The 14722-nt window shown below is 38.6% G+C and overlaps 1 protein-coding gene across 5 annotated transcripts in view; it reads left to right on the plus strand.

The window, feature by feature from the left end:
* LOC150082988 (uncharacterized) overlaps positions 1-14722 on the plus strand; it is a 1785507-nt gene that overhangs the window by 1266034 nt on the left and 504751 nt on the right. For 4 of the 5 annotated variants that reach the window (XM_090377722.1, XM_090377724.1, XM_090377726.1 and 1 more), the window contains one exon: positions 9753-9943. In XM_090377722.1, coding sequence (XP_090233848.1) covers positions 9753-9943 — 191 coding nt within the window. The remainder of the gene's footprint in view (positions 1-9752; positions 9944-14722) is intronic. The other variant, XM_090377725.1, reaches the window with a different exon arrangement.

The raw sequence follows: 14722 nt of genomic DNA on the forward strand, positions 1-14722 counted from the left end.
TTGAGTACTGCGTACAGGTCTGGAGGCCTCATTTTAGGAAGGATGTAGATTTGCTTGAGTGTGTACAGAGAACGGCAACAAGATTGGTAAAGGGAATAAAGGGATCCTCTTACCAAGAGAGGCTTAAGTTCTGCAAATTGCATTGGCTGGAGACTAGGCACCTGCGCGGTGATCTGATTGAGGTGTATAAGGCCTTGAATGGGTTGAGCACGCTGAATTCTGATGGGATCCTTCCACTTGTTCAGATTGCGAACCTAAGGGGGCATAAATTCAAATTAAGAAAAGGCAGATGTAGAATAGATGTGCAGAAATTTGCCTTTAGCCAGTGGGTGGTTAATTGCTGGAACAAACGTCCATCTGTTGTTGTGGAAGTTGATAGGTTAAATAAATTTAAGGAGGAACTGGACAGGCATTTGGAGGGAATGGTGTGATTTTTTTTTTGGCTGATGCTGCATAAGCTCATACACTTGCTTTCTTGCATCACATGCCACTACTACTACTTTATATTTTTAATTTTCTTAAATGACAGTTGGGAATTTTTTTTTTTCTTTTTTTTTTTTTTTGGCTGGTGCAGCATAAGCCTCAGGCTTCCTTGCACCATATAGCTAATAGTAATAATAATAATAATAATAATAGTAATAATAATGAAGGGATAGAGAGTGTGATGTCAAAATTTGCAGATGATAATCAAGATTGGTAGAGTAGTTAATGATTAGTATTAAGCACAGTTTCTTGAGATAGACTTCTGAGATGATCAGAAAAGTGGCAGCTGTCTTTTAATGCAGTAAAATGCAAAGTCCTTCATTTGGGGAATATCAAATACAAAATAACTTACACACTTTGTGGTAATTTAACTAAAAACAGTAGAGGAAGAAAGAGTTGTGGGAGTTACAGTACAATTTGATGAAATTCTCCCAACAGTGTAGACAGGTAGCAAGGGCTCTTGATATCCTATCAATCATTTAGCAAACATTTGGTTGTCAAAGTAGGGAGATCATAATACCTCTGTAATTGTAAGACAACACTATAGATATGCTGCATTTGCACTAACTTAGATGTCTGTAAATTATCCCATATTCTGAATCCCTGGATTTTATTAAGTATTTAACTACTATACACTACTTGGCATCTCTCATATTGTGGAATTATTTTCACAACTGGGTTGTCAGCCATTATACCATCGGGTACCTACTCCACACCAATGAAAGGCCAAATAGCCCTGAAATGCCTGTTTTGTTACTTACAATAGTCTTCTCTATTGAGGAAGCATTACTTATTTGAGATATGAATGAGTGAGTATGAGTAAAAATGGATGTGACCCCTTTGCTTTCCTTTCTTTTGGGGTAAAGCATAGTCTCCCACTATCCTTCTTTCCTCTAACTCTTAAGCTTTTCTCCAACTTTCAGGAGTCTGTAAGTTAAAGAACATTACATTCCTACATATATATATCCTGAAATGGCTTTCTGGGTGGCGGTGGTATCCACTGAGAATAAGTAACAGTAGTCTTTTCTATTGGCGAAGTGTTACTTATTCAAAATGTAACTGGATAGACAACTCATTGTGAAGGCATTCACAATATGAGATGTAATCAAACAATGCCACTATAATCACTTGCTTTTACTGCATATAGACATGATGCATTTGCACCAACTTATGTGACAATAATTACACTTAATATTTCTATAATTTGTAGTAATGATTTATTTCATAAATAAGAAAAGTCAGGTGTATGTAGCAGGGCATATCAGCTTTAATTTTTAAAGAAAATTTAATTACATATAATTGAGAAGGTGGAGCCTCCTTTTGGTGAGCAACATCTCATGGACAAAACCCAAATGTCAAGTGTTTTGAAGTTCATTTATCTACATAGTCTAATTTGAAAAAAAAAATATAAACAATGTATTGATACACTTTACGTTGGAGCAAGTAACTTGCAAGCAGATCAGTGCCGTGGGGACATGCAATTCTGAAATTTTGTATGCCAAATGGTTTTATAAATTTCTTGAAATGGATGGGAACTAATAGTTTTATGCCTATAATGTTGTTTTTTTTTAATTTTCAGCAGAATTAGTAATGTTTTGTTTCCTTGAACTAATTGGTGTTAAAAACTGAACATTTTAAAATTTTCATCATAAAAAATTACATTTAACCTATCTGCTATAATTATTTAAGGTTGTTTCATGTACAATTTAAATAGTGCATCTGTTACTGGTTTGAGACCTTCCGGTATGGGATGTCTTCTCTTATTTGTGTTTCTGATAATAGTCAGTTTTAATGGATTGCACTGTCAAAATAGCCTTTAAAGTTAGAGGAAGAGAAGATCACACCAGTCAGCTTTGGCTTATAAAAATTCTGAATTCTCGAGAATTAAGATGAAAAAGTTGATGGAATTCAAGAAAATGATATAATAAATACATGTAGATAGTAATAGAAGTAGTAGTAGAGGCATGCATCAAAAAAAAAAAAAAAAAAAACAATTCCACACCTTCATAAATATCATTGACAAATATACAAAGCAACAGTGGACCCAATGCCGAACCCTGGGGGACTTCACTAATAACATTAGTCCATGAAGAGTACTGTCCATTGATTACCACTCTCTGTTGTCTCCCACTCAACCATCCCTTTATCCATTGTAGCAATTTGCCCTTAATCCCATTCCCTGTAAAAGTTTGTCCAATTCCTCCTTGAATTTATTTTAGCTATCAACTTCCACAATGACAAATGGAACTTTATTCCAACAATCAACTACCCGCTGGCTAGAGGCAAATTTCCGCACATTTATTCTACAACTGTCTTTCCTCAATTTGAATTCATGCTCCCTCAGGTTCATAATCTGAGCAAGAGGAAGAATCCCATCAGATTTGAGCCAGCTTAAAACATTCAAAGCCTTATATCAGATCACTTCGCAGCTGCGTAGTCTCCAGATGCTGCAATTTGCAGAACTTAAGCCTTTCTTGGTAAGAGGACCACCTTCATTCCTCTCACCAATCTTGTTGCCCTTCTCTGTACTTGCTCAAGCAACTCTACATCCTTCCTAAAATGAGGCCTCCAGACCTGTACACAATACTCAAGGCTTGACCTGACCATTGCCTTATACAAAGGGATAATCACCTCCTTATCCCTACTAGCAAAATTCCTGTACATCATTGACAAGATTCCAGCACCTGCTCTGGCAACCCATCTGCACTGCTCAGAGAACTTCATTTCTGACTGCTGCACAATTACCCCCATGTCTTTTTCATTCTCCACTTCCCTCGGTGTAGGACCACATGGTACGTTTCTCTTGGGTTACTGCTACCCATATGCAGTACTTTGCATTTGTCAATGTTAAAATTAGTTGCCACTTTTCAGCCCATCTGCCCAACTTGTCTAGATCTTATTGCAGTAGCATACTGTCATTACTGTCATTAACAACCCTGCAGTCTGCAACCTTTGTATCATATGCATACTTGGACATTAAGCCTGATATACCTTCATAAATATCATTGACATATATAGAAAGCAACAGTGGGCCCAATGCCGAACCCTGGGGGACCTTCACTAATAACATTAGTCCATGAAGAGTACCATCCATTGATTACCACTCTCTGTTGTCTCCAACTCAACCATCCCTTTATCCATTGTAGCAATTTGCCCTTAATGCCATACCACTCCAATTTGTACAGCAATCTTCCATTATTATTATTGTTGCTTTTATATTATTTCTCCCTGATTGAGGGATTCCACTCCATGGCGGTTACTGCTACCAAGTACACAAGGTGGTTGTAATGTCTGGTGTTACTGTTCATCGAGGAAATCTCTGACTATCCTACAGGTGTTCAGGATTGAGACTTCTCTGGGCGACCTATTGCTGCTACGCTGCTATATAGTGCCTTTGGCACCATACTGGTTTTTGACACAATGATCGGGATGGTCGATAATTCTTGCATATTCCACATATCCTTTACCTCATGTCTCAGGTTCATGTACTTCCTAATTTTTTCCTCATGGGTTTTCTGGACATTGCTGGTGTTGGGCACTGCTATGTCAATCAGATAGGTAGCCTTATCCATCTTATCTACAAGGGTTATGTCCGGTCTGTTGTGCGGGATGGTCTTATCCGTTATTATGGTGCGGTCCCAGTACAGTTTGTGGGTTCGGTCTCTAGTACTGCCTGGGGTTCGTACTTGTAGTATGGTACACTTTCTCTGGTCAACTTGTATTTCGGCGCCTCCGTAGCCAGGTGGGCAGGAGCAGCAGTGAGTAGCACATGCTTCTTGATTAGACCGCGGTTCGAGCCCGTGAGCCACCAAATACGGAGTATGCGGAAAGGTCAGGGAATGACCACTGCATATCCCCGGAGCAATATGGCCTTAGTTGCTAATGCTGCTAAAAACCAAAATAACAAAATAACTTGTATTTCCTCGCTAGCTTCTGATGTATTATCCTGGCTACCTGGTCATGTCTATGAGTGTACTCAGTCTGGGTGATTACCTCGCATCCCGCGGTGATGTGTTGGATCATTTCTGAGGCCAGGTGGCATCGTTGACATGTGTCATCTGACATTCCGGGCTCATTTGCAATGTATTTTCTATGGTTTCTGGTGTTGATTACCTAGGTTTGGATGGCCAGCATGACTCATTCAGTCTTGGGGAAGAGCATCCTGCTTGTGAGCCATGCATTGGAAGAAATGTTATCGATGTGATCTTGATAGAGGTCATTGTAGTGTCTGCCCTGGAGTGTCTTCTTTGCCCATCTTTCTAACTTTGTTTCATGTGCCACCTGGGTGGGAGGGGGTTCCTCGCTTAATTTGAGTGGGTATACCACTTATCTATCTCCCTTGTGGCCTGGCGGTGGAGCGCTGTTTTATTCTTGAAGTAATTCTTCAGGTTAACTATCACTGTTTTCCGTTGCTCTATCAGATCTATCAATCCCCTTCCTCCTTCTTTCCGAGCTATTGTTAGTCTCTCCACTGCTGACTTTGGGTGGCGTTGGTGGCTCTTGGTCATCATTGTCCTTGTCTTTCACATGATATCTTTTCTAGCTCGGTGTTAGTCTAATCTATGACCCAGAAGGTGTATGCTAGTACTGGAGCTGCACAGGTGTTTGGGGCTTTATCTGTGTTCCCTCTGTTCAATTTTGCTTTCAGCAGGCTTTTGAGTCTCTGATGATATTTTTCGGTCAGGCACTTCTTGATTTCCTTGTGCTCTAACTGCTGAGCCTGCATCATCCCCAAGTATTTGTAGGCCACTCCCTCTGCTGTGGCTTTGATCTCTACCATTTTACAGCTGGTAGTTTCGGTTGACTAATTTTCCTTGACGCAATCCGTGGGTCTTGCATTTGTCTAGACCAAATTCCATCCTGATATCCTTGCTTAATTCTTCGGTGATCTGGAGTAGTTGCTGGAGTTGCTTCTCGATTGCCGCATAGAGCTTGATGTCATCCATGTACATCAGGTGGGTGAAGGTGTACAGGTTCTTTCTTCCTTCTTTCAGGTTATATCCATACTTGCTGCCATTAAGCATGGTTGATAGAGGGTTGAGTGCTAAACAGAACCACAGTGGGCTCAGAGCATCTCCCTGAAAGATTCCTCTTCTAATGGGGATTGGCCTGGTTGTGATTTTCTCAACCTTAATGTTGGTACTTATTTCGCCATTGTTGCTCCTAGGAAGTTTGTCACTATCAGATTCACCTTGGAGATCTTCAGGATTTCTTAATTATTAGCCAGCTATGAGGTACGGAGTCGAAGGCCTTGCGGTAATCGATGTAGGCCGTGTATAGGTTGCAGTGCTTCTTGAAGGCTTGCTCCACAAGTGCAGCATCTATTGTCAATTGCTCCTTGCATCCTTTCTGCTGTTCGGCCATTTTGTTCTGACTCTCTAAGTGGTGTGATATCTTCTTGGTTATGCAGCTGGTCAGGATCTTGTACATCATTGGGAGGTATGTGATTGGCCTGTATTTCACTGGATTTTTTTGTATCTTCATCTTTAGGCTTCAGATATGTGACTCCTTCATTGAGAAACTTCGGGATTGTCTCCGGGTGCTTTATCATTTGAGTGAACTGCTCTGCTAGGTGTGTGTGTGTGTGTGTGTGTGTGAGAGAGAGAGAGAGAGAGAGAGAGAGAGAGAGAGAGAGAGAGAGAGAGAGAGAGAGAGAGAGAGCTTCTTGTACTGGTAGTTGTGGATGTTATCAATCCTTGGGTTCACCAGTTGTCGGTGTTCCTGATCGACTATTTTACTTCTTCTCGAATCTCCCACTCGCTCATCTCTTGTATGTCCTTGGTTTTCTTCCGTTCTACTTCTATCCAGGGTGCTGTATTGTTATATCTTACTTCACTGCTCCAGATATTTCTCCAGAACTCCTCAATTGTCTTCATCTCGGGTGGTCTGTTTCCTGCTTTCTCATCTTCACCCAGTTTCATGTAGAAGGCTCTTTGGTCCTCATAGAAGATTTGGTTGTTTATTTTCCTCTGGGAGCTCTCTTTGTATCGGTGTAATCTCTTGCTGAGTGCAAGGAGGTTCTGCTTCAGTGTGTCCAAGTATTCACCTGTTCTCTGATTTCTGGTCTCATGTTTGCTGACTCTCTTGAGGATGTTCTTAACGTTTCCAATCAATTTCTTACTTCTATTACCCTGTTGGTACAGGGTCAACTGATCTATCTTGACTCTTAATTCTTCTACCTTCTGCTGAAGTCTTCTTTCCGAAGCTGGCGGTTCCTTCTGTTTTCGGTTCTTCTGCTGCTGGTCTCTCATTTCTTTTCCATTAATCCTAGTAGCTGCTATGGCAGCACAGTATACGGCTGTGTGGATAGCCTCCAGCGTTGCACCATTGTTGTCAAGGTAATGTGGCATTATTTGCTGATTGAGGTGGTCTGTTACTCTCCACAGCATTTTATTTGGCCTCTGCTTAGGTATCATGTGTGTTCTTGTGGGGTCCATTCCTTTGAATTATATTCTGGATATCATGACTTCGTCTCTTTCCACTTCAGCTATTCTGGGTTGTATTTCTTCTTGCTCTTCCTGCTATGGTTCCATGGTATGCTGTTCCTCCACTGGTTCCATATGGACCATATTCTTTGTGCTTTGTAGTTGATTGCTGACATCCTGCTTGATTTTTTCCAAGATGGCAGGAGCTATTAGGTTCTTTGTGACAATGGTTATTCTTTGGTCCGCTAATCGCTGTTCGGTGACCTGAATATCTGGTTATCATTCCAACCGCTTAGTATGTAGTCGCGACCTGTACATTGTCATATCAGTCTCTAGCTTGGTTATTTCATAGTATGCTCGCATGATGTACGTATTCATTTCAAAGCTCCACTTCATGCTTTGGCGTTTCCTTCATTCCTGGGTTGTCACTAGTGCAGTTGCGCAGGAAGTACTTCCAGTTGGTGGGGCTGGATAGTTTTATTATTATTATTATTATTATTATTATTATTATTATTAGCAGTATGATGCAAGGAAGCCTGAAGCTTACGCTGCACCAGCCAAAAAAAAAAAATTCCCGTGTTACCCTGAGAGAGAGAGAGAAAGAGAGTCAGAAGTAGAAGGGAATCGCTAAGAAAGCAAGAAAGAGAAGAATGATGATATCCAGCTCAGGACCCTGGGTTTGCCAAGCTCATATTCACCAGATGTGAGCCCCTGGGGGTGTGTGTGTGTGTGCAACAGTATCAAAAGCTATCCTGAAATCCAAGTATATGATATCAAAATTAATTTTTTATATCTAGCTCCTTTGTAACCACATCATAGTATCCAATCAAATTTGTCAGACAAGACTTTCTCTTAACAAACCCATGATGTGTCTGAATTATTACTTCAGTCTTGTCTAGATAATCCTGCAATTCACATATGAGGAACTGTGTAGGGAAGTGGAATTCTTTGTGAAATTTCAAAAATTTCATGAAAAAACTCACTTTACATAGCTGGTGCTTAGTAGAAAACAGCCAAACCAGGGACCATTTACTTCAGGAAAGGGTTAATAAGTATTGCAATCCATTAGTAAGTAGTTAAACACTGGATTAACTGGATTAGTAAGTAGTTAAACAGTAGCAGCTGAATTCAGAAAATCAAAAACATTATCTAAAAATAAGAAAGAAAGAAAGACACCTTTTAGATATGTTGTTGGTTGTTGGGTTTTATTGGTGCATTAGCAACTAAGGCTATAATGCGCCCTTTTAGATATAGGTGCAACTATTTTGTTATGATTGGGGGTGCAACCATTGCTGGATTAAGTGAAAAATGTTTCATCTTCGTATAACATTGCTACAGGACATTTGGATATATTTAAACATAAAAGAAAATCAATTGCTGTATGAGTAAAGTTCAAGACCAAGTTAATGCTGCTCCAAGAAAAGAATGAGACTGAATTATCAGTTACTTATATTGTGCATTGCAAGTTAGAGTGAAAAGTATCAAATTTATTTTTATTTCTGAAACTTGAGAGATTGCACCTGAATACAACTATGTACCTCTGCTCTATATATAAATATTTTATTATTGGGGTGCAGTCATTGCTGAGTTAAATGAAAAATGTTTCTCCTTAGTATGACCTTGCTGCAGTACATTTGGATATATTTAAACATAAAAGAAAATCAAATACTGTTCCATAAAGGTTTTGCTGCAAATGTTGTTTAACTGTTCACTTCAACATCCATGACATGTTGAAGTGAACTAAATGAAGTCTACCTACTACTTGTCTCTCATTGCTGTTTGATAATTTTTGTTGATAGAGATGGCAATGTTTACTAATTGATAAGGAAGGCTGCTTGTAAAGGTAGTCATCAACTTATATTGATCCATGATTATATCACTAGTCAAGTGCTCCATTGGAGCACTCATTGGAGCACTTGACAAGACATTGAAAAATTGTGCCTACACTGTAGAAAGTTTTTTGGGTTTTTTTTTAAAGATTTTCAAGGATTTTTGATTTGTTTCTTCCTTAAAATTGTTGATAAAAGCAAGGTCAGTGACAAGTGATGGGTGCTGTAAAGAAACATAGAGAAGAGTGATAACAGCACAGTGAGAATGGAATGTCAAAGTAATTATAACTGTTATAATTATTTTGATAGTGCTTTATAACTATTATAATAGTTATTATAGAGAACTATCACATACTTTATACATGATTGATTACATTTATTATTTGTATTCATACTTATAAAAAGTTGGGTAATGTCACAAAAGGATTCCCTTTGTTACATGGAAATTTTCTGTGGGAAAATTTCAGTTTTCAGGTTTTGTGAATAACACACGTTTAGAACTGTACTGTATCAGAAAACACTGAACTGTACTGTATCAGAAAACACCTGAACTGTACTGTATCAGAAAACACCTGAACTGTGCTTTATTGTCAGAAAACTTTGCTCACTGCAGGAACAAAACAGGAACAAATTTCTCTGTAACTGTATTTAACACCTTTAGTACAATATACATTGGTCTATCTTGCTTACGAAAATGTTAAGTAGTTATACAGTATATTAGAAAAAAAAATTTAAATGGCAAACATAACATATACAGCTGTATCAAACACCTATGGAAAAATCTGCATGATTGTTGTGTGATTGGCGAGCTAGATATTGCAAACTTTTTGACATTGCATTTAGAGCAAACATTATTCTAAATGCAATGAGCTTGTATTATATCCAGAGTATTCTGGTTTGGTACTTGTATATTTATTTATTTATATTATATTATATTTTATTTAAATTAATTACCAAAAATATTAATTCTCTTCTGTATTATTATTTTATTTATTATTATTTTTTTTTTTTTCAGATTATGAGAGTTATGGGTCTGAGGCCATGGGTGGGATGGACAGCATGGTTTATAGCTGGACTTATTATTCTTACAGTAGCAGTATTTTTTACTGCAGTGATATTAAAGTTGGGTGGAATTTTACCTTATTCAGACTTTGTTATACTTATCCTCTTTTTAATGGTATTTGCCATTCTCATATTAATGTACTGGTGAGTATGACATTGTTTATGATATCATTTAGCATATGTAGTTCTGCAGGGAATTTGACTAATAATTAATAATTAATAAGTTAATAATTAATAACTGCTAATTATATTGATAACTGCAAGATATACAAGGGGTGGAAAAAATAATGGAAATACCTGTGATGAGAGATACAAGCAAATTTCACTAATATGGTGCTGGGCTACCTTTGCCTTTAAAACAGCTTGTCTTCTGCATGGAATAGATTCAAATAAATCATGAACTGTCTTAAGAGGAATTGGCCCATTCTTCATGGAAGAATGTTTCAAGCTCCTTGAGGGAAAAAGGTGGCAGAAATCTGTTTCTTGTTCTCCTCTCCAAATATGCCCACAGCGGCTCAATAATGGTTAAGTCTGGTGATTGTGCAGGCCATGAGAGATGCTTAGCCTCAGTTTCATGCCCCTCAAACCAAGATTGTACAATCTTGGTTTGAGTTGTGTGTATTGGAGCATTATCATCTTGAAATGTGGCATCGTTTGTGGGAAATAATGTTTGCATCATGGGATGAACCTGGTCACTCAGAATATTGAAGTAATCAATGAGAGTAATTCTCCCAATCAGGGTGATGAGAGGACCTGAAGAATACCAAGGTATTGCTCCCAAACCATTGTTGATTCCTCCCCCCCCTCCATGTTTGACAGTTGGCATAAGACAGTCAAGGTGATCTGATTCCTTTGGCATTCACCAAACATAAACTCTCACTGATGTTGGAAAAAGTGTAAATGGGATTCATCTGAAAACTGATGTTTCCAGTCATCAAGTGCCCAGGTTTTGTGCTCTTTAGACAACTGCATTTTATTCTTTCTAGCATTGCCGTCAGTAACAAGTAAGTTAACAATAGCAGCTGTGCCATATATTTCAGTTTTATAAATTTCTTGCAATACTATTTGCTAGACTTGAGGGCCCATCAAGCTCTCAGCTACCCACATCAATGCTAGAGCTTGCACTTGAACATCACACAACACAGCAGCAGCAGCCCCCAAGGCAGAATGCACTGGTCCCAAAAGAACCAGTTGCTGTTGGTAACTCTATTGTCAGGGAAATGGGGAACATATGTGCAAAAAGGAGAGGTAGAACAAGAACAGGGTATATCTGCCAGGGGCAAAGGTTGATCATGTTGTAGAGCAGATATCATCTTTTAAGGGCACAAAGGGTGATATTGTTGTACACATTGGCACTATTGATATTAAGAGTAGGAGACCGGTTAATTACTTAACAAGTACAGGTCAATGCTGAAAAAAAGCCGTGAGTTAGGATTGAATTTAAAAGTGTCTGCAATTCTGCCCAGACACGATAGGATGATGATGAGAGCCTTGTCGATCAATTCGGCCCTGGAAAGATTGTGCAAGGCTCAAGGGGTAGAATTTTTTTCAGCCTGATCTGTACTTGTTAACAGGAGAGACTGCTTCTACATGGATGGGATACACTTAAATAGAAAGGGTGCAAGGATATTTGCTGATGCTATCAAGGCAGAGTTTGGTAGGTCAGAAAACTGCTAGCTTTGGGGGGATACACATGACTAATAGATTAATAGTAGCCACTGGCAGAGATGAAATTGATTCTTGCACTGCTTCTATTGAAATGCAATTGAGCAGCAGCCTGGAAAGCAAGGCAATGGGGATTTCCAGGACTGCTGGAAGTTATAGTTGAACAAGTAAATACATGGGCTGTGTTAGGGTAACTAAGAGTAGAAACAGGTGCATGTATACTTGCATGTACACCAATGCTAGGAGTATAGTTAATAAATTTTATGAGCTAGAAATGCTAGTCAAGACATCAAAGACCGATATTGTTGGGATATCAGAGACGTGGTGTCACACAGGCATAAGCAGTGCAGAATTGGAATTTGGGGAGTACAATGTGTACAGGAAGGATAGACAGGACAAAAAGGGAGGAGGGATTATGCTGTTAGTTAAGAAACACATAAAATCTAAGGAAGTGCATCCAATTGGTGTTGGTGGGCAATGCAATGTTGAGTCTGTTTGGTGTGACATAAGCACTGGGAAAGGAAAAATGAGAGTAGGTGTATGTTATAGGCCTAATGGAAGTGATGAGTATAATGAGCGATTAAGCAGAGAAATAGAGTGGGCCAGTAAATCAGATTGTCTTATAATGGGTGATTTTAATTTCCCAAAGATTGACTGGAATTTGTAGGTTGGTAACTCACACACTAGCAAGGCTTTTGTGGATTTATTGGATTGTTTTCTACAGCAGCATGTTCGGGAGGCCACAAGAGGGAGTAATACTCTTGATTTGATTATCAGTAGTGATTCTTCATGCATTAAGAAAATCTGCAGATAAAGGAACCGCTAGATGCAAGTGATCACAGTGCGCTGAAGTGAGATTTACTCAAAGAGGTAACTACCATCAGGGGTAAAGGAAAGGGTTTTTGCTTTTGTTAAAGTGACTGTGGTGGTCTGAGACAGTATTTAAATTCTATACAGTGGGACCAACTGATGATGTTACCAACAGCAAATTCAAAATGGGAAGCATTCAAAGAATTAATCTTGGAAGCTACCAGGCTTTTCATACCAACAAAGAAATATTGTTCAAGATTTAGGCCTAAATGGATGTCAGATGAACTAATTAGACATGTGACAGAGAAGAAAAATGCATGGGATACATATAAATTAACAGGTGACAGAAGCCTATGATAGACATAAACTGGTCTGTAACCAAGTCACAAAGGAGGTTAGGCAGGCAAAGGCAGATTATGAGAAATCTTTGGCAAAGGATGCAAAGAAAAACAACAGAGAGTTCTTTACTTATGTAAACTCTAGAAGGAAGGGGTTGAATCAGATTGGCCCACTTGATATCGATGGTTCAACTGTTGATGATCCTTCTCAGGGAGCTATCAAACTAGATGAATATTTCTCATATATGAATGTAGATTCATACATGAGAAGTTATTCAGGGAGGGAATGCCAGAGGTGTATTCAACTCTGGCAGTAAGCTAGATAATCTTGTAATAACTGAGAGTAAAGTGGAGGAGAAATTGTTGAAGATAAACATAAGAAAGGCACCTGGAGTGGATGGAATCTATCCAGTTATAATAAAGGAGGCGGCAAAGGAAGTAAGCAAACCCTTAGCCATAATTATGAAAGCTTCCTTGGACTCAGGGGAGGTACTCATGGACTGGAGATGTGCAAATGTGACACCAATCCACCAAGGAGGATCGAGGGGAGACACAGGTAATTACAGACCTGTCAGTTTAACTTCTGTCCTAGGGAAATTAATGGAATCACTAGTTAAAGAAGCATTGCAGGATCATCTAGACAAGACTTGAGTTATAGCTCAGACACAGCATGGGTTTGTTAAGGGCAAGTCTTGTCTGACCAATTTGATTGGATACTATGACGTACCCACAAAGGAACTGGATGCAAAGAATAATTTTGATATCGTATATTTGGATCTTAGAAAGGCTTTTGATACTGTTGCACATGGAAACAAGAGTAGCTCATGGTGTCTTCTGAATAATTTTTTCACAGCAATTTTTCTAGCAGGGATAAGGAGGTGATTATCCCCTTGTATAAGGCAATAGTAAGTTCACACCTTGAGTACTGTTTACAGGTCTGGAGGCCTCATTTTAAGAAGGATGTAGAGCTGTTGAAACGAGTACAGAGAAGGGCAACAAGATTAGTGAATGGAACAAAGGGTTGCTCTTACGAAGAAAGGCTTAAATTTTGTAAATTACAGTGTCTGGAGACTAGGCACCTGCGAGGTGATCTGGTTGAGGTGTATAAAGCCTTGAATGGTTTGAGCATGCTCAGTGCTGATGGGATATTTCCTGTTGCTCAGAATAATCGCCTGAGAGAGCATAAATTCAAATTGAGGAAATACAGTTTTAGGATAGATGTGTGAAAGTTTGCCTATAGCCAGCAGGTGGTTGATTGCTGCAACCAACTTCCATCTGTCATTGTAGAAGTTGATAGCTTAAACAGATTCAAGGCAGAACTAGACAAACATTTGGAGCTAGTGGATGGGTGAAATGAGAAGGGTCTGTGTTTTTTTTTTTTTTTTTGGCTGATGCTATATAAGCTTGCCTTCTTGCATCATGTGCCCTGATAATGCTAGACACTGGATTGCTGAGACTCACATTAAGTTCTACAGTTATATTTTGAGCAGCAGTTTTATGTCTTCAGGCTACAATCCATTTCAGTGTCCAGCAGTCTCTTTCAGTCAGCTTCAAATTTCTGCCACAATTTGCTCTATCATATTTTGTTTTTCCATATTGGTGAATGCAGACATAACTTTTGATACAGTTGCTTTGGATACATTACACAAGTCAGCAGTTTCAGTCACCAATGCACCCTGTTAAATATTCACTAACAATTTGACCTCTTTGGAATTCAGAAAGGTCAAGTCATTTTCTTCATGTATCATTTTGTTTCACATCTAAATAAAACATCAGCTTTTATCATATTTTCTTTGCAGTACTATCTGCAAGAAACAAAAAAAAAAAAAAACATCACTGCATGTTCATAAATAGGTTATACAGCTATTACAAAAACTACTACTTTTATATCAGGTGTTTCCATTCTTTTTCCACTACTTGTATATTCCTTGTGGTATAATTTTTATTTATTTTTATTTTTATTATTAATTTTTTTTCTTCATATGGAGATTTTAACTTAGTGAACACATCAACCTTGCAACAGGTTATTTGACCATTTGTTGGGTCATTTTGTATTAGCAAGGTGTGCATAAGGTATGAAGTTTTCACTGTATAAATTTATCATCATTGC

This window comes from Mastigoproctus giganteus, chromosome 7, assembly GCF_048544385.1.
Source record: "Mastigoproctus giganteus isolate SK-2022 chromosome 7, ASM4854438v1, whole genome shotgun sequence".
In the NCBI taxonomy this organism is placed as follows: Eukaryota; Metazoa; Arthropoda; class Arachnida; order Uropygi; family Thelyphonidae; genus Mastigoproctus; species Mastigoproctus giganteus.